The 23,685-nt window shown below is 46.7% G+C and overlaps 2 protein-coding genes across 3 annotated transcripts in view; one reads left to right on the forward strand and one right to left on the reverse strand.

Annotated features, from left to right (window-relative positions):
• The window catches only part of LOC149339304 (uncharacterized), a 43,403-nt gene extending 27,430 nt beyond the window's left edge, over nucleotides 1-15,973 (reverse strand). Inside the window, exons 1-3 of one of the 2 annotated variants that reach the window (XM_089548055.1) lie at nucleotides 15,804-15,973; nucleotides 5,305-5,379; nucleotides 789-861 (exon numbers count right to left, since the gene is read on the reverse strand). In XM_089548055.1, the coding sequence (XP_089404181.1) occupies nucleotides 789-861; nucleotides 5,305-5,379; nucleotides 15,804-15,956 (301 nt within the window). In that variant the 5' untranslated portion in view covers nucleotides 15,957-15,973. Of the gene's footprint in view, nucleotides 1-788; nucleotides 1,017-5,304; nucleotides 5,380-15,803 lie in introns of both variants that reach the window. The other variant, XM_089548056.1, reaches the window with a different exon arrangement.
• Nucleotides 15,974-16,237: 264 nt separating this feature from the next.
• LOC149339305 (uncharacterized) lies at nucleotides 16,238-23,616 on the forward strand. Its single transcript, XM_089548057.1, has 6 exons — nucleotides 16,238-16,557; nucleotides 16,919-17,909; nucleotides 18,677-18,742; nucleotides 19,735-19,906; nucleotides 19,978-20,171; nucleotides 20,291-23,616. The coding sequence occupies exons 2-6, from the start codon at nucleotides 16,974-16,976 to the stop codon at nucleotides 22,904-22,906; spliced, it is 3,984 nt and encodes a 1,327-aa protein (XP_089404183.1). The 5' UTR covers nucleotides 16,238-16,557; nucleotides 16,919-16,973; the 3' UTR covers nucleotides 22,907-23,616.
• Nucleotides 23,617-23,685: the final 69 nt, after the last annotated feature.

Below are 23,685 nucleotides of genomic sequence, written 5' to 3' on the forward strand. Positions count from 1 at the left end.
CAACGTACCGCACTGCCTGCCACACCAGCGAAAGGCACAGCAATGAAACGACGCACAGGAGTGGGAACACAGCAATGGCGCAACTACCAGCAAACCTGATTACATTTTGAATCACCAAAAGAGGCAAGTAGGAGTGGCATGGAATGCTGGGTTCACTATGACAGCCCACACCACAGGGCAGTATATATATATACGAGAGAAGCCAACAGCCACAGAAACCCAAAGGACACAGGGGATTTTTTAAAAATTTATTGATTTTGTGGTGTTGATTAATTTAAATATTACTGAATATGTCATCGCTTAAAGCTAATTGATTAGAAAAGCAGAAGAAAAAAACAACCACATGCTGCCGGTGGGAAACCGAACCCACGAACTCCGAATTACGCGTCCGGTGCTCTACCTCTGAGCTACGGCGACGGCTGTCAAACCTTCTGCTTTCGGGATTATTTATGTTTACAAGTAACCTAACCTTGAGAGTGTTCATCAGCGCCACCCACGTTCATAAGCGGCGGACGTAGTACGTCCTGAGTTACCAGAGTCCCTCCTGATTCAGGGCAGGAGACATTAAGGTTCCTACCATCAGAGCCAGTGAACATTCAGGTGGCACTGAGCCACCTGTGAACTGCGGCACCATGCCGGAAAGCAGAGTCTCCACTCCTGTGCACATTTTCTCCACAAGTGCTGCACCCTTCAACCCAGTTCAAAGAACAGCGCGCAAATCAAGGCAGCACACACAATGCACGAAACGAGAGAGAAGGGGGAAGGAGGCGTGTGTGCCATGGCCAAACCTTGCTCGTTCTTGCCCAGGCCCTGTCCGGACTTCCAGCCATGTCGCAGGAGCAGCTGGTAGCCGAGATTGTCCTAGGAGGTGCAACCCCCGCAGGAGAGGACAAAAGGAGGGAGGAGCCAAGTAGAACCAACACGGACAAGCGCCCCCAGCACACGCCCAGGCAGCGGCCACCACCAGCAGAGACGGCAGCAGCCCCCTACCACCTCTCATACCTGCCACTAGCGTGCTTGGTCGGGCAACAGCAGGGGGGTACACACAACACACACACACACGCTCGCGCTTCACTTCCAAAAAGGGGAAAGGGTCTCCCGTCACTGCTCCCGTCACAGGCACAGTTGCCAGGCCACAGGCATAAATTCGTGGCCAAAAAGAAAGCCAAGGGCAGACACAAGGATAGAGAGATTTGCAACAGGCAGCCAAGTACTATACCCTGCCTGCACCACACAAAGGAACTTAGTCACACTATGTTTGCTGTTTGGTATGCTTGCTGAAATAAGGGAACAATGACTCATTGGCATCCACCCGAGCGCAGCCATACGGCTACAAAGGAAAGCTATACAGCTTTCTCAGAAACTTCGTAGTTAAAGAGAAATTCGTCCTGGTCCGGGGTTCGAACCCGGGACCACCGCTTCACCGGAGCAGTCGCTCTACCGACTGAGCTAACCGGGACGGCAAGCTTATGGTAGGGCGAGAGCGAATTGATCAACAACTCGAACTGATCAATAACTTCAACTACGAAGTTTCTGAGAAAGCTGTATAGCTTTCCTTTGTAGCCGTATGGCTGCGCTCGGGTGGATGCCAATGAGTCATTATTCCCTTATTACAAATCTACTCCACCTTGGGGGATTCCCCTAAAACATCTGACCTATACTTGCTGAAGCTACCTCATGTGCTGCTCAGAGGTTAACTACACAACACACATAGTTCCAAGCTATATTGAGGCCAGTGTCTGATGCCAGAGGCAAACAAGACATTTGATACATGTAGAGCAGCAACACTAAGCACTCCACGATCAAAATGTGGAGACATGGTGAAGCGTCACACCCTTGAAGCCAATTTGGTAAAGTTACTTCTACATGGTTACGAGGACTGGAAAAGATGTTTTGCTTGTCACAGAGCATTCTCCATTGAACTGCTTCTGCAATTTTTTTGTGGTTGCTTGTAACACATTACGGAGGATGCAATTGAATAAAGAATGGTAGGAAGGGAGCAGATTGACACGAGAAAAAACCAAGCATGAATGAGCTTGCAAGTGCTGTCAGGCAATGCCAATTACAGTTAACAAGGTGCGATACACTTCTGGGCTCAGATGTGACCATCACGCAACTTCAAAGAGTGCTGTTTTGGACTTGAAAGGCATGGGTACAGCATGATAAAAAAACAGCATAAACCTATTTTGGAACGCTGTTATAGAACACACAACAAACTTGTAATTTGCCGGCTCATGGTGTAGTTTATTTAATACAGCGTGCACCCTGTATTGCTGCTTAATGGTGCATGAAAACAAGACTGCCACAGGTTTAAATCCTTGATTGCCTGAGTGAGCTTTCTGCCGTTTTCCAATGGATAAAGTTCTTCCAGACTTTCTTGAATAAACTGCACTTAATTGTACCTAAAATAATAGTGCGGGCCACATACTCCTAGAGAGCCGCCAGGCCTGGCAACGCTGCCCATGGGAGAGTGAGAGAAGGGAGCCAGTTCCATCACTAGAGCATGCACAAATATGTACCAACGTGGACAAAAGTCTCCAAGATGCTCGGAAAGCCATTTAGGCCCACAGGAAACATGTCTGTCAGCGATTACATCAATTCTCTACACAGAATAAAGAATGAGAGTTTTACTAATAAAGAATGAGTTTGACTTTTGCCTCCACAAGAGTGGTCGCAATAAGGCGGCTAATAACAGAGTTATCATCTTGGTTTGCGGCTCACACGTCCTACACTCCCAGCCAACTTCCTATGGCTCTGCAGCCAAGGCTAGGCAGGAAAGGGAAGGAGACCAGCTTTTGTCCCCATGGCATGGCGAGTGGGCTACCTCAGCCCTAACTAGGCCCAAACAATGACAAATCCACTCCCTGTAGCATAAGAACCAAGGCCCACCTCAATTTCCTTTCCAGCCTAGCCCTGGCTTCAGACCCACAAAGTTGACCGGGAGTACAGAGACTTTTGTCCCTGCCTGTACGCACATATTCTGAGAGACAAAACTTCAAAGCTCAATGGGACAAGTTTATGCTACTTGCTGCATATTTCAAGAGACAGCTCGTGGACAATAAATACACCATAATTAGCTAGTGCTACATCATATGCAGTGTTCCTACAGAAAGTTTTTGTGGCATTTCTGGCAAGTTCACAACTAAGCTGCCCTGCTGTTAGTAAAAGGCAAACTTGCCTTACAAAAGGTATCAATGCTAGAAAGCATACATACCCCCCGGCTAAATGATATAAAAATAACAGCAAAGACTTTTGCCTGCTCGCTCGAAAAACAAAGGTATTGATAAACACACTTCCTGTAGGAAGATGGAAAGCCTAAACCCATGCTTACTACCGTATCTTCCGGTGTACAAGACGCACCCTTGTATAAGATGCACCCGCCATATATGCAGGCTGTTATTGAAAAAATTGGTATACAAGACGCACCCGTGTATAAGGCGCACCCCAATTTACCCAGTTAGGCTAGTGAGGCTTAATTAAACATGCTTATGCGACCATCGCAAAATGCACCGTACGTGTGAGAAGTTCTTAAGCAACGCTACGTGATCGAAAAAGGCAACACTCACGCCATACCTGCCCATGTTTTAGCACAAAAGAAAAAAAGCGAAAGAACTCTCTTTATGTCCATAACAATTTATTTTTACATAAAACCTTCAATGTCTTCATCTTCGGATGTGCTACCGAAAAGGCAACGTGGCTGAAGCATTCTCTTTGCACTACGTACTTGCAAAGGGTGACTAAAAAAAAAATCGGCTTCTCTTGGCTTGTCTTGACAATGGCGAGAAGCGCGACTGTCACCTTATTTTGACATTTCACATTACCTTTGCTTGGGGCCTCTGAAACGGCCGCGTGTTTAAGATCCCGGAAGTGGTCAACCCCGCCGTTTCATGATAAAGTTCACCTAAAAAAGTTGCGCATGGCGGTCCCCGTATTGAAGTATTAACCATGTTACAACCGCATTATTGGTAGTAATATTTTTTCGGTGAAAAAAGCTTGAACATGAACCTGAGTAATTTCTGAACTCGCAAAAAAAAAAAAAACGGAAAATTCGCATATAAGACGCACCCTTGTATAGGACGCACCAGCAAGATTTTTGAAAAAAAACCCGCGTCTCATACACCGGAAAATACGGTACACTATCCAGTAGAAATGCATCTGTTTTCCTTTTATCTGTGGTATCCTTCACCCACATCACCGAAGAAATTGGGTTGCAGAGAGAAATGTTAATACAGGCAGCACTAAGCTGTAGCTAAACACAATGGGAACATGAATGAAATACTGAGACCATGTTTGCCAACAACCATTAAAATTTACCCATAATGGTTGAACATGCAAAAAAATGTACATAATAAAATCTGCCAGTTAGCCCTAATGAGGAAATAAAATATGCAGTCAGTAGTTCTCTTTAGGTCAACCAATCTATTCCCCAAACATATTTTATGTCCAATTTATTCACCTTACATATTTCATTGTAACTTCAATATTCAGACGCACAACACTTTATAGCATCAAATAGCAAAAAATGTGCAAGAGGACTGCCATGCTATTGCCTGTACAAAAACAAACCCTGTGATAAGTGTGTTACATAGCCTAATAAATGGCATGCAACCCCTTAATTTTATTGTTCACAGTAAGCCAAATCGGTAGCCTAAGCTGCATACCTTAAACCCAAACAGTCATCACAAGTCTCACACAAGATTTTAGAAGGCATAAAGCAAAATCTGCCTCGCACCATAGGTGCTCTTTTGTTTTATAATATGTCTCAGGACTTTATTAACTATGTAATTAATTACTAACCAAGCCAAAACTGAAATCGCACAGTTTATTGAGTACACGAATTTGTTGTTTGACTTGAGGCAAATAGCACAAGAAAAAAAAAGGAAAAAATGGTGCATACATATGGCAGACACACCAATGCCAAATTGGCCTATATTTAGCATATTTAAGCCTTTTCTAACATAAGTGCTGCCTATTCTAAAACAAGAAGGCTAGGTTTCCTTGAACTTCCCCTAGATAAAAATGCTCACGTATAGTAAAACTATGGGTAACTGAATAAACATGAGCTATCTGCATTTACCCCCAACTTGCAAAAGACATGGATGTAATAATGATACAATGATATCGTTAAACATGCTGCTTGGCACAACCAAAGCAAAGCTACACATTTCAAGTTTTAGTATTAGACACCTCATCTTGGTAGCTTCATCTGATTAACAAGCCTCACCACTTTTGGAAAACAGTGCAACACTATGGGACATGCTGAATCCCATAAACATGCACAGATTAAGCATAGAGAAGTTTTACCTGTGTAATTGGCTCAGCGAGCGAAGACTGTTCGAGCTCGATGAGGTTGTCATCGTAGACATCAACCCCTTTTCCCTGGAATGACAAGACAGTACCAGTGAGCACCTCAATTTCCGTAAATGTGCTCGCATCCAATGTAGGTTTGATTTCAAGTTCACATAACCCCTGCAGATTAACCGCCATAGGACCATTTTATGCCTTCAATTCACATACGCATACAGGCCACTTTTAATAATGTTTAAATCCTCGCACAACAAGCTATAACAACCAATGGGCAAAACTTTCAGTCATAACACCCACGCAGGTGGGCATGCACTGCTACTAGGCTTTGATGGCAGCCCTCAGACAACAGTTCTCACCGCTGTTGAGACAACTGCAGATAAGTGGTCACCATGCAATGGGTGGACAAGGCGCTTTCAGTGCTTACTGTGACGGCATGCCTCACAGAGCAAAAGCAGAGCGGATAGGCATCCGAGACATTTGATGCCCAGTGAACGTCTGTTCCTACAAGATGGGAATGAAAGTAGACCAATACCATCTACAATACTCTGTAATGCTCATTCCCCTCCTCAAAACAAGGGGTGTGCAAATATTTGAAAACTTCGAATGGCGAATCAAACATCCTCCTATATGATAATTCAAACGAATCAAATAGAGTACGTTCAAAATTATTCGAAACGAATCCAAAATGTTCTAACTTTTCGAATAACTGGCAAGAAGTTCGAATAAGGCCCTCCGTATCTATCCTCTGACGGCTGTTCCAAAAACAGGACTAACACCGATGTCGAGTACCATCCTGCTGGCTAGGCAACATTATTTTTCTTTCTTTTTCTCTGCCCACACCAATATATGTGACCAGTATTCGTGGAAAGGTGGGATGAAGGGCATTGCAGCACGATGCACACATGACCTCTAGCACTGGACGACATGGCAGAGCTCAGGCAAGTTCAGCAAACCCTGATTTGACGCCATATCTCTCAGGGCACGGCTCATGTGTAGTTGTCATCCACTCCAGTTTTTCTTTCGTCAACAAGAGCAAAATGCAATGTCCTATATGTATCACTTGACAGCCATGGAGTTAACATACTGGCTTCATGTATACCTCTTAGTGGAGATGCGCGATACGCCTTTTAATTAGAGTACCGTACTACAGCACTTCAGCCAGCACTTCAATGTTTTGCACGACTGCCCGTTTTGTACAATACTCGATTCATATTCAATTCGGTTCTATGACTATTTTATTCATATTCCATTAGGTTTTTAATTAAACTAGTATCCAGTTCAGTTTAGAAAAAGCACTATTCGCAAACCCTTACACAAAACAAAGTAAATGCTGCCACCCCTTTTAAGGGACCCTGAAATGATTTTGACTGGCATATTCTAGTGCAACAGATCTGTATTCGAGCCAAATTCGAAAGCTCTGCATGGATCCTATAATTTAGAAATAATTTTTAGAAATCATTGCTCGCAGCAGCTCGCAACTGATTAGGGCGACGCACCTTTCCGCGCATCCCCTACCTCGGTGATGTCAGTGGGCAGAGAAGCCAGCCTTCAAGCTCGCCCAGTCTGCCCACTAATGTCATCGGGGTAGGGAATGCATGGTGAGATGTGTCGCCCTAATCAGTTGCGCGCTACTGCGAGCAGCGATTTTTTTCAATTATTTCTAAATTATAGGGTCCACGCAGAGCTTTCGAATTCAACTCAAAATACCCACAAAGACCACCTCTACAGATCTGCTGCACTAGAATATGCCCATCAAAATCATTTCAGGGTCCCTTTAAAAGAGGACAGACACCTAACTTCTGGGGGGCGTTTTCTTTTTTTTGGTTTGGTTTGGTATATGGGGTTTAACGTCCCAAAGCGACTGAGGCTATGAGAGACGCCGTAGTGAAGGGCTCCGGAAATTTCGACCACCTGGGGTTCTTTAACGTGCACTGACATCGCACAGTACACGGGCCTCTAGAATTTCTCCTCCAAAGAAATTCCAGCCGCCGCGGCCGGGATCGAACCCGCGTCTTTCGGGTCAGCAGCCGAGCACCATAGCCACTGAGCCACCGCGGCGGCGTTCTTTTTTTTGTAATGATGCATAAGGCACTTTATACACGGATTACAATGTGGTATTCTTCTACGACTGCTAAATAATTTATAATCGAATTTCTTTTTGTGCTGTTACGGTTGCAACCGAACGATGACTGTGACATCAACATGCTCTTATAGAGGCATGAACAAACGGAGATATAATCGTTGCTTCGTCGTTTTAATTCACTACAATGCTGCTAAAGCCAGCCTACCTCAACAGACAGAATAACAACGAATGTAGAAGCAGCGATTATATTAGTTTCTTCATGTTTCACGTGACCTATAAGCACATGTTGACGTCACAGTCATCGTTTGGCTGTTTAAACCAAAACCGAAACAGCACCACAGAAAAATTCGATAATAAATAATTTAGCTGTCAGAGGTGAGTATCATGTGGTGATTCATGCATAGTAGTGTCTTCTGTATCATTGTAGAGAAGAAAGCATGCCACTAAAGTTAGGTGTCTTCTTAAGAAAGGAGGCACTCGGAGGAAATCACATGAAATTCAAAAATTCCGCAAACAGAAATCAGCCATCCCACATCGTGAACAATTTCTTCCTTTCAGCTAGTTTCCAATGGAACAGAAACTTCACAACAACACTGTCGTGTCCGGTCGCTGTGTTGAATGCAGCGAAAGACGCACACGGTACTTTAAGACTTCGTTTATTTAAAGCCGATGAGGGTGCGACCAGCGTCGACCGAGGCAGGAGCCGAACTGGCCGCCCGAAGAAAGGAGGGAGTGGAGAAGCGTCCACGGCAGGGAGTGGCTTCCCAGAACAGGAGGAGGGTGCGGGGGCGCACCGTGGGGGGGCATCCGGCGACAGCGTGCGACGAGGGGCAAGCGGTCGTTAGGAGGAGGATGCGAGTGGTCGTTAGGAGGAGGATTGAGTGGTCGTTAGGAGGAGGACGCGGGGGCGCACACACACAAAAGCAATAAGGGGACACAACACTTCCTTCCCCCTTAGAAAGTTGCCTGGTATCGTGCAGGGGGTCGGCGCTCACGCGTGGAGGCGCGCTGGCTTTGTGCGCTCGGGGGAGAAACACTTGTAGGCTGGCTGTTGTTCGCTGTGTCTCCTAGGTCTGTCCTGGGCGAAGTCTCTTCTTCCGGGAAGAGGTGCCAGGCTATGTGGGAAAATGGTGCACGTGTTCTCTCCGCTGGCGGACAGCTCTCAGACGGCGTCGTAAATCTACGCAGCTGGTTGAGATGTCGGCGTGCTACTGTGCCATGTATGTTGACGAGCCAAGAGCGCAGGCCTATGCGTCTGACAATTGTAGCTTCCTCCCAGCGTGGCTTTTTCAGAAACTGTCGGGCGAGGACGCGCTGCCCCTCACTAAGCGTGCCGCAGCGCGGAATTGCTTTTTCTTCCCGGAACGTCTCTGCCTTTGGCTCGGGGAGGATGGCTGTGAGCTGGGTTCGCATTTCACGCTCGAACATCATTTTCGAGGGGGTCTCGCCTGTTGTGCTCTGAACCGTCGTGTGCTGCTTGAAGAGAAAGCGCGCAAGGCGGCGCTGCAGCGAGCCTGTCTGATCTCTTTCAATGGCGCGTTTTAGCTCGGCTACGTAGCGCTCGGCTTGTCCGTTTGTCGCTGGGTGGTAGGGAGCCGATGTAACTGATGAGATCCCGTTGTCGCGATAAAACTTGAGGATCTCCGCAGACACAAACGGTGTTCCGTTGTCCGACACTACCTTGCGCGGCAGGCCGAACGTTGCAAATAGTGATCGGAGGTTGTCAATGACTGCTGCCGAAGTCGTATGTCCCATTTGCCTTATCTCAAGCCACTTTGTGTAGGCATCTACGACCACAAGGAAAGTGCAGCCCTCAATTGGTCCTGCAAAATCAATGTGCAGTGTGTGCCATGGTGTGTCTGGCTTTTCCCATTCTGGGACAGGAGCTTTCGGCGGGGCGCTCCGGCTGCTCTGGCAAGGCTTGCATTCTCGCACCACTGTTTCGATGTCGTTGTCAATGCCAGGCCACCACATGTAGCTTCTGGCACACTTTTTCATTGCAACGATGCCCCGATGTCCGGCGTGGATGAGAGACATAGCTTGTGCGCGTAGTTCTCTCGGCATCACAACTCGGGACCCAAATATGATGCAGCCGCGATGGGTGCTCAACTCTGTAGCTCGCCTGCGGTAAGCGTCGAAGTTGTCCCCTTTGAGTTTATGCACGTTGCCTTGTTGAACAGCTGTGTAAACTAGCCGGAGAGCTGCGCACTTCTGCGTAGATGCTGCAACTGTGCCTGCTGTAAGCGGAGGTTCTGGCAGTGCTTCGAACATCAGAACGTCTCCTGGTGGAAATGGTTCGTCAACAGTTGCGTCTAGTGGCAGACGGCTTAGCGCATCGGCGTTTTGATGTTTGCCGCATATCATCACGCCTAGTGGAGAAAACCAATTTCTCCCTAGAAGGCTTGATCCTGTGCCCTTCACAACAAGCAGAGGTAGCGTATGGGTCTGGCCGTTGTAGTTAACCTGCACGTTGGCAGAGCCCAATAGTGGCAGATTCTGTCCTGACCACGTTCGCAGGTGCGTGTCGTCTTGTTGCAGGGCGGGTGCGTCAGATGGCCATGAAGTTCGGAACGTGTCCTCACTGATCAGAGTACAGGCTGCGCCGGAGTCCACCTCGAACTTAATCAGCTGGTGATGTACGCTTACTTCTGTAAAAATCTTCGGTCGCGTGCCGAGATTCATGGTGTTCAGGTCGTACAACACAGATGGTGTTGCTGATGTTGTTCCATGGAGATCAGATAGCGGCGTATTCTCTGAGGCGTTGACGCTGTGATTAGGCTGGGAAGGCGACTTTATCTTGGCAAGTCTCCGCTTCGTAATGCATGCTCTTTCGATATGCCCTCGCTTGTGGCAAAAATTACACGTGGCTGACTGGAATCGACATCCCTGGGGGTTGTGTTGGTCGTCACACCGCCAGCAGCGTTGTGCCTTTTTGACCGATTTTACAACAACAGAAGGCTTGCGCACCTGGTTGCTTGTCTGGTGTACCGGGTCGGTGTTCCGGCGAATCCCTCTCTGCTGGTGACCGGCGCTCTCCGCTCGAACGGCGATGTCGTAAGCTTTGCTGAATGTGAGGTCCTTCTCAGCGAACAGGCGCTGCTGCAGTGACTCGTCACTCAGTCCGCACACAAATCTGTCGCGTAACATCACGTCCAAGGGAAGCATGGTGGTGTTAGCAGAAGAAGCTGCGTCTCCCTCCTGCCCGGTAGCTGTTGTCGACAGCGTTCCAAAATTGCAGTCGGCAGCGAGCTTCTTGAGCGCGGCTACGTAGGCGCTCACAGTTTCTCCTCCCAGTTGATCTCGTCGTTGGAAGCGAGCCCGGCTGTAGACCTCGGATGGCCTTGGGTCGTAGTGCTTTTGCAGCGCTTTTACGATGTCGTCGTAAGACACTGCCGCTGGTGTGCTTGGCTGAATAAGGGCGCAGACAGTATCGTAGGTCTGCTCCCCGCACAGCGTCAGCAGGTTGGCCCTCTTCAAGGCTGGGTCTGTGATGTTGTTAGCTTCAAAGTAGAACTGAAGGCGTCCAACCCACGATGACCACGATGAGCCGTTGAACTCTGGTATCTGATTGGGAAACCCTCGCGTAGCCATGGCTTGTCAATAGCGTTGCGTAGCGCGGGTCGAATCCACTTTCTCGTCGCCACTGTCGTGTCCGGTCGCTGTGTTGAATGCAGCGAAAGACGCACACGGTACTTTAAGACTTCGTTTATTTAAAGCCGATGAGGGTGCGACCAGCGTCGACCGAGGCAGGAGCCGAACTGGCCGCCCGAAGAAAGGAGGGAGTGGAGAAGCGTCCACGGCAGGGAGTGGCTTCCCAGAACAGGAGGAGGGTGCGGGGGCGCACCGTGGGGGGGCATCCGGCGACAGCGTGCGACGAGGGGCAAGCGGTCGTTAGGAGGAGGATGCGAGTGGTCGTTAGGAGGAGGATTGAGTGGTCGTTAGGAGGAGGACGCGGGGGCGCACACACACAAAAGCAATAAGGGGACACAACAAACACACACCCCAAGACTTGAAAACAAGCAAGGGGAAGTTAAGGCAACGCACACACCACAAAAACTCAGCTTGGAAAACATTCTACAGACTGTTCTTCCTCCTCAAATGAGAGATAATAGTCCAAGGTGGTCTCATTACAGGAGCTGCTTCTCTAGCAGATGACAATGTGCAAGGCAATGAAGAAGAATTGGGTGATATGAGCTCTATGCCGTTATGCTCTACAACTTCTTCAATGGTAGTTTCCTAATAGTGTCTAAAGTTTCTAAGGCAGCGGGGGCAGTGAGGTTAGGCCACATTCTGCTGTTCGTGGCGGGTCCTGTACCAACCTGAAAAGTTTTGAGTGTGCACTCAAAAACGTAATATCTCCAGAACTGCGTGAAATGCACGTATTCGTGCTTAACTCGACGTGGCACGTCGTTTTAGAGCAAAACAAGCTAGATTCGAACACTTCGTTTTACCAGTGTTCGTGAGTGTGCACTCAAAAACGTTATATCTCCCGATATGCGTGAAATGCACGTATTCGTGCTTAACTCGACGTGCCACGTTGTTTTAGAGCAAAACAAGCTAGATTCGAACACTTCGTTTTACCTCTGTTCGTGAGTGTGCACTCAAAAACGTAATATCTCCAGAACTGCGTGAAATGCACGTATTCGTCCTTAACTCGACGAGGCACGTCGTTTTAGAGCAAAACAATCTAGATTCGAACACTTCGTTTTACCAGTGTTCGTGAGTGTGTTATCAAAACGTAATATCTCCAGAACTGCGTGAAATGCACGTATTCGTGCTTAACTCGACGTGGCACGTCGTTTTGAGCAAAACAAGCTAGATTCGAACACTTCGTTTTACCAGTGTTCGTGAATGTACACTCAAAAACGTAATCTCTCCAGAACTGCGTGAAATGCACGTATTCGTGCTTAACTCAACGTGGCATGTCGTTTTAGAGCAAAACAAGCTAGATTCGAACACTTCGTTTTACCAGTGTTCGTGAGTGAGCACTCAAAAACGTAATATCTCCAGAACTGCGTGAAATGCACGTATTCGTGCGTAACTCGACGTGGCACGTCGTTTTAGAGCAAAACAAGCTAGATTCGAACACTTCGTTTTACCAGTGTTCGTGAGTGTGCACTCAAAAACGTAATATCTCCAGAACTGCGTGAAATGCACGTATTCGTGCTTAACTCGACGTGGCACGTCGTTTTAGAGCAAAACAAGCTAGATTCGAACACTTCTTTTTACCAGTGTTCGTGAATGTACACTCAAAAACGTAATATCAGAAACATTCGTCTGCCACTACGAACAGCTGAAACAAGCGGCATACGCAGCAATGGATCTGGTCCATATGGCCTCATCCTCTGGGTAAAGTACCACTCCTTTCATGGCGGACAAGTCGTTTACCCAGATTAGTGCAAATGCGCCACCAGAACCATTGCTGCGTATTCCGCTTGTTTCGGCTCTTCGTAGCGCCCAGTAACTTCACGCCTGATGTATTCTAACAGTGTGTCACAAAATTCTGTAAATACTTTGGTGGGCCCTACACGTAAAATCTCCAAAACTAAATCACATGGTTAACGGGGAGAGAAAAGAGCATTCTCGTCATGACCCATCTTCCACAGCTGTTTCTTCCACCGTGAAAAACATGCTTCACCTTCCATCTTTAGCCTCCTGTCAAAAATTTTCACGGCTATGTTTATTTCAAAAAAATTTTTTACAATTGTCCCAATCTATGCGATGAAATCATATCTCTTCCATCTTTCATCTCTCCACGGCTAGATCACGCTCACAAATTCGGCATAAAGTCATACGAAACAAAAGCTTGTTCACAGTCATTCATTCTCCACACATCAGCCGATTGGAACCACCTTCCCAGATCGACAGCCAGCAATGAAGACGACCTGCACTTCCGTAACAGTTTAGCTAACATTGTATACTAAGGCTCACAACGAATGCACTTATTATTCTCCATTCCCTTTGTTTACCTTTGTTACCTTAGTTTGTTTTTTATCTCGGGCTTAAACCTTATGCTTATTTCTTTTACTGAATTGTATAACCAGGAACATGATGCTCGTATGTTTCATTTTTGCTTTTGTTCCCTTTGTATCATTCATAACCGCTCCCCTCTGAAATGCCTTTGGCCCTGAGGGTATCAATAATAAATAAATTAAATCTAGTACTAATAATCTACACATCTGAATGCAACAATGTGAACACAGCCATCACTTTCTAGCTCACAAATAGTTCTGCAGGCAAAGGCTGCCTTTTTGTGTGCATTTGCTGAGTAGTATTCGAGCTAGTTGATAAACGAAACCGAGTCGGCTACCTTCTTAACTAGTATAACAGGTAGGGATGGTTGGCGAAGCACAGAGATGCACAGCGCGATGGAAACACCATGCTTCATTGTTTCTCCTGCGCTAAGCAGGTATAGACCATGTCTTAAAAAGTTTCTACTAATTCAGAATCAACGTTCAATAACATCATTACACGCAGGATATGGTGGTGCACAAAGCCCTTTGATTCCATTCTGATGCAGGAATCTCTATAAACACTCGAAAAGGCTATACTTCTGTCAAAGACAATAGGGCCATGTAGATAAGGAGTTGAAAACAGTGGAGTGGAGGCTAAAATAGCTCCCATCCATTTTCAGAAGGCAAGGAGATACCAGCTTTTCTGGACCCTTCAACGTCAATAAGAAGATGCAACAATAGCTGCTTTGGGAGCAGCCAATATATCACTGGTGTTAGTCAAGCTACCCCCTGATGCTTCTCACAACATACTAACACTGACAGACTACAAGTGACATCTCCCTTCCTTAAGGACATCAGGCGTGGCTTCCTCTTTGCAGCCTTTATTTTTGTGACACCATGGAGTCCTTATCAACAACTGGGGGAGGTCAGGCTGTAAACACTAAGTAGTTACAACTATAGCTCCCAAAAGTAGGCAGTTCTCCTGCACTCTGACCTCAAGCTAAAACAGCACCAAGCCCACAAGAAGATGCATGACAAGTAAGAATATTAAGTAAGAATATAGACTTCTTGAGGTTATAATATACCATAACAGCAGCAGATTATAGTAGCTCTTCAATGCAACAAGGGATTTTAATGCCTTGCATGGTGAGGCCAGGGGGATAGGGATAGGTTTATGGGGTTTAACGTCCCAAAGCGACCCAGACTATGCGAGACGCCGTAGTGGAGGGCTCTACAAATCTCGGTCACCCGGGGTTCTGTAACGTGCACTGGCATCGCACAGTAGACGGGCCTTTAGCATTCTGACTCCATCGAAATGCGCCTACCGCGGCCAGAATCGAACCCGCGTCCTTCGGGTCAGTAGCCGAGCACTATAACGACTGAGCCATCGCTGCGGTCTAAGAGCACGGCCTTAGAAGCAAGGGGGAATTGGCCGTCAACAGCTGATGCAATGGATAAAACACACAGACATACTGGGCAGGGGCCTACATTAGTTCACTAATCCCAGGCTCTGCAAACCCTTGACGTCCTTACAACGTTTGGAATGAGCGGTATGCAACGATCTGAAGCTGCACGTGCGCAGTGACAAACGCCACAGTGAAATGCGACGAATTTCGCCCACCCGGCGTTCTTTACCATGCACAGACACCGTACAGCACACAGGCGTTTTCGCACTTCACCCCTATCGAAACGCGGCTGCCACGGCCGGGATTCAATCTTACGACCTTGTGCTAAGCAGCAGAAAGCCTTAACCGCTGCTCTACCGCAGCGAGTACCACTGGAACGCGGTGCTTTCATCGCCACTTCCATTTCGTCCGAGCTCGGGAGAATCCCTGTAGCTGTGTCCACATGACTCTAGTAATCAACTCGTTGGAAACTTAAACTTGTCTAGCCCCAGTGTGAACAGTGCTTCCTAAAGTAGACCCAAAACCCCACCTAAATTGATCAGATGATCCCCGTCATCCCAAGCAGTGATTAGGGCGTCAACGTAGTTAAGTACGATGTAGCGAAGACCAAGCAAGATTCGCCATTTCCTTGCTCAACAATCTATGAAGGTTATGGTACATGAAACGGGTCCGGAACTTAAATTTTAACTTTGGGCCTTTTGTGCATATGACGCCTCAGAAACAAACCACTGGCTTGACGTCCTGTGATAAGACGCGGAGCGTCGTAGCCGCGTCTCAGCAAGCCATGGCAACGCGTTACCGACAGTTCAGGAAAATTAAAAAAAAAAAAAGCAAGGACGTATAACATGAAGGAGCACCTGAAAAACTGTGGTACACAAATTACTTGAGGGATTTCCATCTGATCGCAAACTCTGTATCTGCTGCTCCCACAGTTTCCACCACGCAGCTTGGAGACCTTAGGCTTAGACCACAAAAACAATCGGTCCATAAAAACCAGCGGTACATCATCAGAACACCATGTAAACTTCGCTACAGAATGAGAAAATCGGGTACCTGGTAATCTCGAACTTCATGAAACCGCGAAAACTTCTCCGCCATTTGATTACATGAAGCTTTAGGACACTGGCGCACTGGAACTACCACTGCAACCACTGCCACAGCAAAACATTCGGCGAAAAGCGAAAGAAAAAAAATCCGACACCGCATCAGCAGCGTTGCCAGGAGACGTTGCATGCACGGCCAAAGCGCGTTAATATTCATTAAGCTCTCAAAAACGCGTTGCTTTCAACAGTGACCTAAGTATTAATAAGAAAATAGCCAATAGTGTTTTGTATCTGTTTTCCTACACTTGCGTATATTATTACTTCACAAACATTTTAACGTGCTTTCTTGCGACAAAGTTTGTTTCGTTTTACAGTCACCTCACAGTTATTATTGCAACCAAATGCATTGACTTTTTGCTCTGTTTAAGCTTAAGACTTGTCTTAAATGTACAATTAATTTTTTTAATAATTGGTCTGGCGAACAGAAACTTTCTCTTAGCGTCGCTTATCAAAACCCTGTGCTTCTGTGTGTCCCGTATATTCGTGCACACAGGCCTCAACGCCATTACTGTTCTCGGTTTAAATATCCGCCATGCCAGTGTTTATTCGCAATATCTCTTCTTATGTGCATTAGAGTTAACCGTGAAGCTTTTAAACTCGAGATATACACTGCAGTCGCCGTCAGACCTTCGCTGTGTTGCGGGAGGCTTGGCACATCTCACCAATGTCGCTCGTGCTGTAGCTTGGCATCTGACCGTGTCTCGGTATGCTGCTTGTTCTTATAACACATACCACTTCTGAAGATTCGAAATACGAAGATAAGCTTTGTGCGATTGCCCTGTGCCTAATGCATTTTTTTCTTCTGAATTCAACTAACTGAAATTGGACTGCGTGCTTATTGTACGATGAGAAATGCGGCACCCGTCATTGTGTGATTGTCAATTTTTCCGCTGTGATAAGCAGACGGTCATTGTCATTTGCGTACCTCAGAATGCCCTTTCAAGCTTATGTGCGGAGACGGCAAAATCTGCATTCCTTGCCGCTGTGTTTTGAGAAAATCGCACCTCTCTATCTCAAACTGCATCATGCGGCAAATCATCAGCGCATCTCTTTTTCATGTTTCAGGCGATGGGAACGTGATCAAACTTAAGGAGGAGGAGGAGGAGGGAAGATAAGGGCGATGTCGGAAACTGCTCCGCCGACGCGGCCAAGGCGCAAGCAAGCAGTACCGCTAAAGTATGAAGGCAGTGGAGACGACTCTGACGATGACGTGCCAAATGATATACTCGACATCGACTTTACTCCTGAGCCAAGAAGTGCCTCGTCAAGTAGTTCTCAGACTAGGCGGAAGCGTTCACAAGGCCAGAAAAGGCTGCTCGTTAAATTCAAAATTAAGAAAAGTGGCAGCAAGAGGGCGTATGTCGAACATGCCGAAGACGAGGATTTTTCGCCGAGGACAACCAGGGGTCAGAAACGCAGGAAAAAGCGGTCTACCGCTGCAAAAAAGCGCGCCACATCGTTTTCGCTCAGGAGTGCCAAATCAAAAGCCCCGGCTGCTCCTGCATCTAAAAGTTACGAAAGCAGCCACACTCCAAAGGGCCTGAAGAAGCAGATTGTCTCGTACGCTCGAGCAAACACAGTCGATCAAGCCGCAAAGAAGTTTAGAGTACCCGTGCACAAAGTCAAACACTGGATGAAGAGCGACCAGAATGTGCCTCCTGCCCCAAAGCCTGAAGTCCAGAGCACCTCTGCTGTGCCTGACCCTTTCCCTGCTTCCTTCAAGCTGTTCTCCATTGGTGTGGCAGAAGAAAAGAGTGTCAAAGAAGCCAGCACACTTCTTTCTGTGGATGAAAGTCTCATTGAGCAATGGATGAAAGGAAAACTTGAAATAACCAGGAAGGTGAACACCAACAACATTCCACAGTGGGAGACGGATGTGTTTGTTGGTGTTCGAAGGGATGCCCTCGCAGGCCACGAGATTAGCGTGTCTGACCTGATGTTCAGGGCTGAGTCACTAAAGGTGGATGAAACAAATGTCAACTTGCAGTGGTCACAGCGATGGTGTGAACGATTTGGAGTGCTTTTCAAGGGAACTTCCCGCCTATCTGGGCCAAAGGTACCGGGTTGATTTATTAATACCCCTTGAAGTAAAGGTGCTTATGTCTTGAAGAACTAATAGTGCTCTTTTAAAGGGCTCTTAAATGCCTTCCAAGGAGAGTGCATCAACTTGCTCAGTCACTACATTCTTTCGTCATGAACACCCAAGCCAAATAATACACTTGTACATGCAGCAGAGAACCCACAATCACGTGTGAAAGTTGGCGAGCCCTTCCCAGTGACTTTCTCATGTTTGCAAGGTGCAAAGACACAGAAATTCAAATTTTGGCTACAGATAAATCAGCTTCTACAAAGCGCATTAAAAAAATTCTTGCTGGATAGTATTCTTGAAGCAGAGTGCTTTAACATCCCAAGCACACCACAACTTTATTAGAACCTCTTTAGAGCCCCTTTAAAATTGGAGGAAAAAAAAAACACGAAAAAACTCGAAGAGTGAACAAGCTGTCTGACTCTGAAATTGGATCATAAATGGGCGTAAAGAATGAGCACCTAAATGACATTTGATTGTTACACTGTCAGAAAGGTGACAAGTAATCACAAGCAACTGCATGTTAAAATTTCTGTAAATGAACACTTCAATAAGTCCCTGGGACAAACGTGGTAACATGGGCAGTATCCTAGACCACAGAAGGAAGTTTATTAAGCAGTATTCCAAACAGTGCAGTTGCATTTACACCAAGGGCTGTCTGCACCTTTATTCTTGACATTCCGTGGGCATGAAGCTTCTATGCTTTGTAAAATGTCTGTTCTGTGCATCCACTTCAGGAGCTGAATGAGGTGACTCTGCTGCAGCTGCCCCCTGAAATGACATGTTTTACGCCATATGTGAGGGTGAGATATATTCCTTTTATATTCGTGCTCATGGATGGTTGGGCAGCAGATGCTGGTCAAAACAGCATTTTATTATTTTTCGGAACAATTTCATACCTTCATTCCAATCTAAAGAAAATGCAGACACAGTAAATTTTCAGGCTAACTGTTACATATATTACTATTCAGTTTTCAAAGTTTTTCTGGTCTTTAAGTGTTTGTAACTTTCACATGTTTTCATTTCATTTCATTTATTTTCTCCTTAAGGGCCCGAGGGCATTACATAAGGGGGAGGCGAATTAACATGATGTACAAAATCTTGGACATGGACAAATGCGAAGAGCAAAATACAAAATACAATGAAGGCAAGCAAAAACAAAAGCAAGGAAAAAAATACAGTAAAAAATGCAGACATGCATCTAAGTCAAATAACAGCAAACAAGCAACCGCAAGAGCAACAAAATTACACCAAGGCGCAGAAATGCAACTAAACTAAGTAACAAAAGAGTACAAAGGGGACAGTCTATTCAGGATGGCTGAAGTTTTAGCTTATTACGGAATTGTTTTCTGTCTGTGCATTCGGCACTTGTGTTGCTCAAGACGTTGTATTGAGAGTGTTGTGTGATGCATTCTATAACAGCACATACTGCAATGCGGTATTGGGAACTTTAGTATGTGCTGCACCGTGTCACATACTGCAGTTCTGAGTAGTACTGCAGAGCTCTGGTTTTATTGTTTTCTCGTACACTGGACTTTCATTTTAGTCTTGTGTGCATGATAAAAATGCCCACTCATTCATCTGGGTTGCACTTCAATCCTTGTGAATCACAGCTGTGGCTTCTCGAAAATAAAATAGAACTGCATATATTGTTTTAGATATGCACTGGCGTGACTTCGCTTTGTGTATAAAGATCTGAAGCCTCTAAAATATAGTGTACAGGAAAAGTATGTGTGTAAGGCTTGTACTGCAGTGCCTGATTGGTCACTTTTTTTTTTTCTTTTTGAATGAACAGCCGCAGCCAAAGGAGACTGCCACCACAGTTCCGTCATCGCCTGCCCCTACGTCTCCGCCACCCTCACCACCAACGCCACCTCCAGCATCAAGACAAAGGCGAACTAGATTTAGGGGTGCCAGTGAAATTGATCTAGAGCTGTGGGCCTGGTACAAAAAAATGCAAAAGAAAGGTACGACCCCTACTGCTTGACACTTATGCGCAGTCGTTTAACTGCCCTGACCCACCACTCTTTCTTTGCAGGCAGGAAGCTCACCAAGGCTATTGTCTGCGCTCGTGCCCAGCGGCTGTTCCAGAAACACGGTCATCCTGAGTTCAGAGCTGGGGATGGCTGGCACAGAGCGTGGAAACGGCGGTGTGAGCAAATGAATCCTCAGGACCTCTCCGTCGATGAACAGGACATTGATGTGGAAGACGAGTCAAGTGCTACTTCCCATGTGAGTCTGCCTAGAGCCACATCTTTTGGTTTTCATTAACCTTCAGGTTTTGAATAAACTCACCATTCTTGCTACCTTTGAGAATGTACTCATGACTTTACTATTCTTTCATTTTGCAGGGTCATTCTGAGAGTGTAGACGTGGTTGGTGAGAAGCCAGATGTCGCCACAGCACCTGCTGAAGAACACAGTCAAGACCAACATCAGCAGTCAGGGGCAACGGGGGACCAAGTAGTTGGTGCAGAGCCGCATGTTTCTACTCCTGTGTCTGCCGAGACGCAGGTGCCAGCATCTTACGCTGTTCTTACAACCGTATCAGACCAATCAAAGATTCGCGCTCCGCCTGCTCCTGAACAACGTACAGAATGCATCGCAACATCGTCAAGCCAACCTGCACACCCCTCTGTCACACCATCTCACCACATGCATCCTATCACAACATCGGCACAACAGCCAACACGAGAGGTCATCAACACCGCACAGCAGCATCACCAGCAACACCAGCAGCCAAGCGTACACTTGGCACCGCCTGTACTGGACAGGAGCGGCGGCCATGGTGCCACACTCTGTAGCCCTCATTATACTCCTCTCTGCGCCCAATCACAGCATGGGCAGCACCCAGGTCCATCGTTTCCAACACCAGACATGAGTTTGGATTCGCAGCGTCTCTCACGCCCCTTTTACCAGCTTCATCAAATGACACCACCAGTCCAGAACAGTCACATGTTTTATGGCTCCTACTGGGCTGACCAACCTCACATGAGAGGTGGTGACCTTCATAAGAGTGATGGAAGGCAACCCATCGCTCCACCATTCTATGACAGCTATGTCAATTATGACCATGGTATGGCTCCAGCATGCTCTTTGGAGGTGTCCAACCAGCCTTACACAGATTATGGGCAGTCATCAGCTCCTCCTCCCCCTGTGGAGAGCAGTAGCAACAGCAACAGCAGTGCTCCCGGCCAGAAAAAGAAAAATGAGCGATATCTGCCTGACTTCAAGTTGCAGGTTGTTAAGTACGCCTTGCAGTCGACCTTCAAGAAGACTGCTGAGCATTTTGGAGTGCACCATTCAACTGTGGCCGAATGGTGCCGGGACCGGGAAAAGCTAGAGCGACTGTTTCCACAGGAAAAGGGCTGCCTCGTTAAAAACACAGAAACCACCACTGTGTCTCCTGCAGAGCAGATGTTTGTAACGTGGCTTACCGACTGCAATGCATCAGGTGCCAAGCTGGATGCCGCTCAGGTCAAGGAGAAGGTCAAAGAAATCATTCGTTATTTTGGAGAGGACCAGGTGAAGGCAAATTGTAGATGGCTCTATGTGTGGCATAAGAAACGACTCGAAATGGAGCAAATGATTGAAGATCTTCCTGAGCTGCAGTCAAGCTCTGGGAAAGAGTTCCGAATTGCCTTCCCTCCGGCTGTCAAACTGGAAATTGTGAAAGTGGCAGAGCGGCTGAAGTTTAGCGAGGCATCCAAGTACTTCCAAATTGATCGTAACAGCTTGTCAGACTGGAGCAAAACCCAAGACAAGCTCAGGGCGATGGTGAAGGAAGGTAAAGTGCGAAAGAAAGAAGTTTCAAAAAGTAAGAAGGCTCTGGAAGCTGAAAAGGAAGTGTATCAGTGGTATCAGCAGTGCAGGAATAATGGTTACAAGCCAGGACCCAACGAAGTGCGTGCCAAAGCAGCCGAGACATACCGTAGGTATGGTGACACAACAATGAAGTGCAGCATTGGCTGGTACTCAAGATGGTCCCGACGCTTTGGCATACAACTGCGATATGAAAAGGACGACGAGATCCTTGAGTGGGTCCTGGCACAACTAGAACAAAATCGCAGTGTCACGCACAATGAGATCCAGACTCAGGCCATAGCCACCTTATCCCAGACGAGGACAGGCTTCAAGTGTTCTGCGGGCTGGCCCATTCGGTTTTGCAAAAGACACCAGGCACTGTTGCAAAAGATGCCCTTGCTGGACACTCCGCTGCCGGCAGTGCTTGAAGAGAAGATATCCTCTTTCCGTCAGGAAGTCCAGAAGCTGCAGGAGCAGTGTGGCGTGACCAGTGCAGCCATTGGTGCCATGGACGAAGTGCCTCTCTATTTCTCCTCTGGTGCCGGCGGTGGTACGGGCAGCGGGTCGCTGCTGGTCCGTCGCTGCGGTTTCGAGCAGGCACAGGCTATTGTGTTTCTCTCCTGCCTCTCTGACGGGGGTGTTCTGCCACCACTCGCATTACTCAAAGGTTCCAGCAGTGTCTCAGAGGTGAATGGCATGTTTGTCCTTTGCCAAGAAGAAATGAAGGTCGACAGAAGCACTGTTGAGTACTGGGCAGACCGAGTCTGGGGTCGTTATGTGCCGTCACCTAGCTTCCTTTTCTTGGATTCATTTGAGCCGCACAAGCAGTTTGCAGCCTCAGCTAGCAGCGACATCAAGGTGGCTATAGCACCACCTGCTTGCTCCTCACAGACTCACCCCGTTGTTGTGTGGTTGCGGAGAAAGTTCCAGGCCTTGGTCAACAAAATGTCACTCGACAGGGGCTCGTCTAGAAGCATTCCAACTGTGCAAGAAATGCTGGAATGCATTGCTGCAGCTTGGCGACATTTGCAGGCTACCAGCCACGATGCAGTGCAGAAGAGCTTTGCAGTAACTGGTGCTGTTCTTACGGGAGACCCCAATGAAGATGACATGGTTGGTAAATCGGAGCTTTTGCCCAGTGTGGATGAAGAAGATTTTGCATGATATAGCCACTTTTTTTCTTTTGCGTTTAAACTTTATACTGCATATTTGTACCCAGTGATTCAGAGGTCCTCATCGACTCACTTTCATCAGCTTTGCATGGCTGGGAAGTGCAAGCATTCTTTTATGTGTTTGTTACCAAATGCTTCAGAAACATCTCGGCAAATGCCATTGTGCTATAAAAAGTCCTCACAAGTAATCATTTTTGATCACCGTACTGCAATTTAAATCCCCATTTGTAATGATACTTCAATAATTTATTATCATCATGACTGCTAACATCTTGCAATCTGAACTGCCAGGTGTGAGCTCGCCCAAGGTAGAGCTATGCTTAAGCAAACTACATATTCTTCTAGTACACTGCACAAATAGTAAAGGGAAATAAAATCAAACTAACAAAGTGTATACATAAAAATGCATGAATCTTGTAACTGCATACAAGTGGTTTGCTCTAAATGCTTCACGCTGAAACCTGGGCTGGTTCGTCTAACAATGGAAGCCAGTAATCACTTCAAATGACGGGGAAAGAAAATGATAAGTGCACGCAGGTGCAGCTTGTGTATGTTCATAGCCCTTCACCTTTTGTAGTTTCGCATTACTTCATCATTACTCCTGTATATATATGACCTTTAAGATCAAACTACCTTGTTATTTATACTTGTCATACGTGATTTCACAGTTCTGTAGCAGCGAATAAATATATTTTGTACTGACTAGATGTTGTTTCAAGTAATTCATGCACACGTGATATCACTCACGAAAAAAGCAAGATTTACTAGTGG

The sequence above is a fragment of the Amblyomma mixtum genome, chromosome 6, assembly GCF_055824585.1.
Source record: "Amblyomma mixtum isolate Tamu chromosome 6, ASM5582458v1, whole genome shotgun sequence".
NCBI lineage: Eukaryota > Metazoa > Arthropoda > Arachnida > Ixodida > Ixodidae > Amblyomma > Amblyomma mixtum.

Coding starts and splice junctions, on each gene's coding strand:
- LOC149339305 (XM_089548057.1), top strand. CDS start 16,974: ATGTCGGAAACTGCTCCGCCGACGCGGCCAAGGCGCAAGCAAGCAGTA. Junction 19,907..19,977: donor CAAAAAAATGCAAAAGAAAG/GTACGACCCCTA, acceptor CTTTCTTTGCAG/GCAGGAAGCTCACCAAGGCT. Junction 20,172..20,290: donor AGTCAAGTGCTACTTCCCAT/GTGAGTCTGCCT, acceptor TTCATTTTGCAG/GGTCATTCTGAGAGTGTAGA.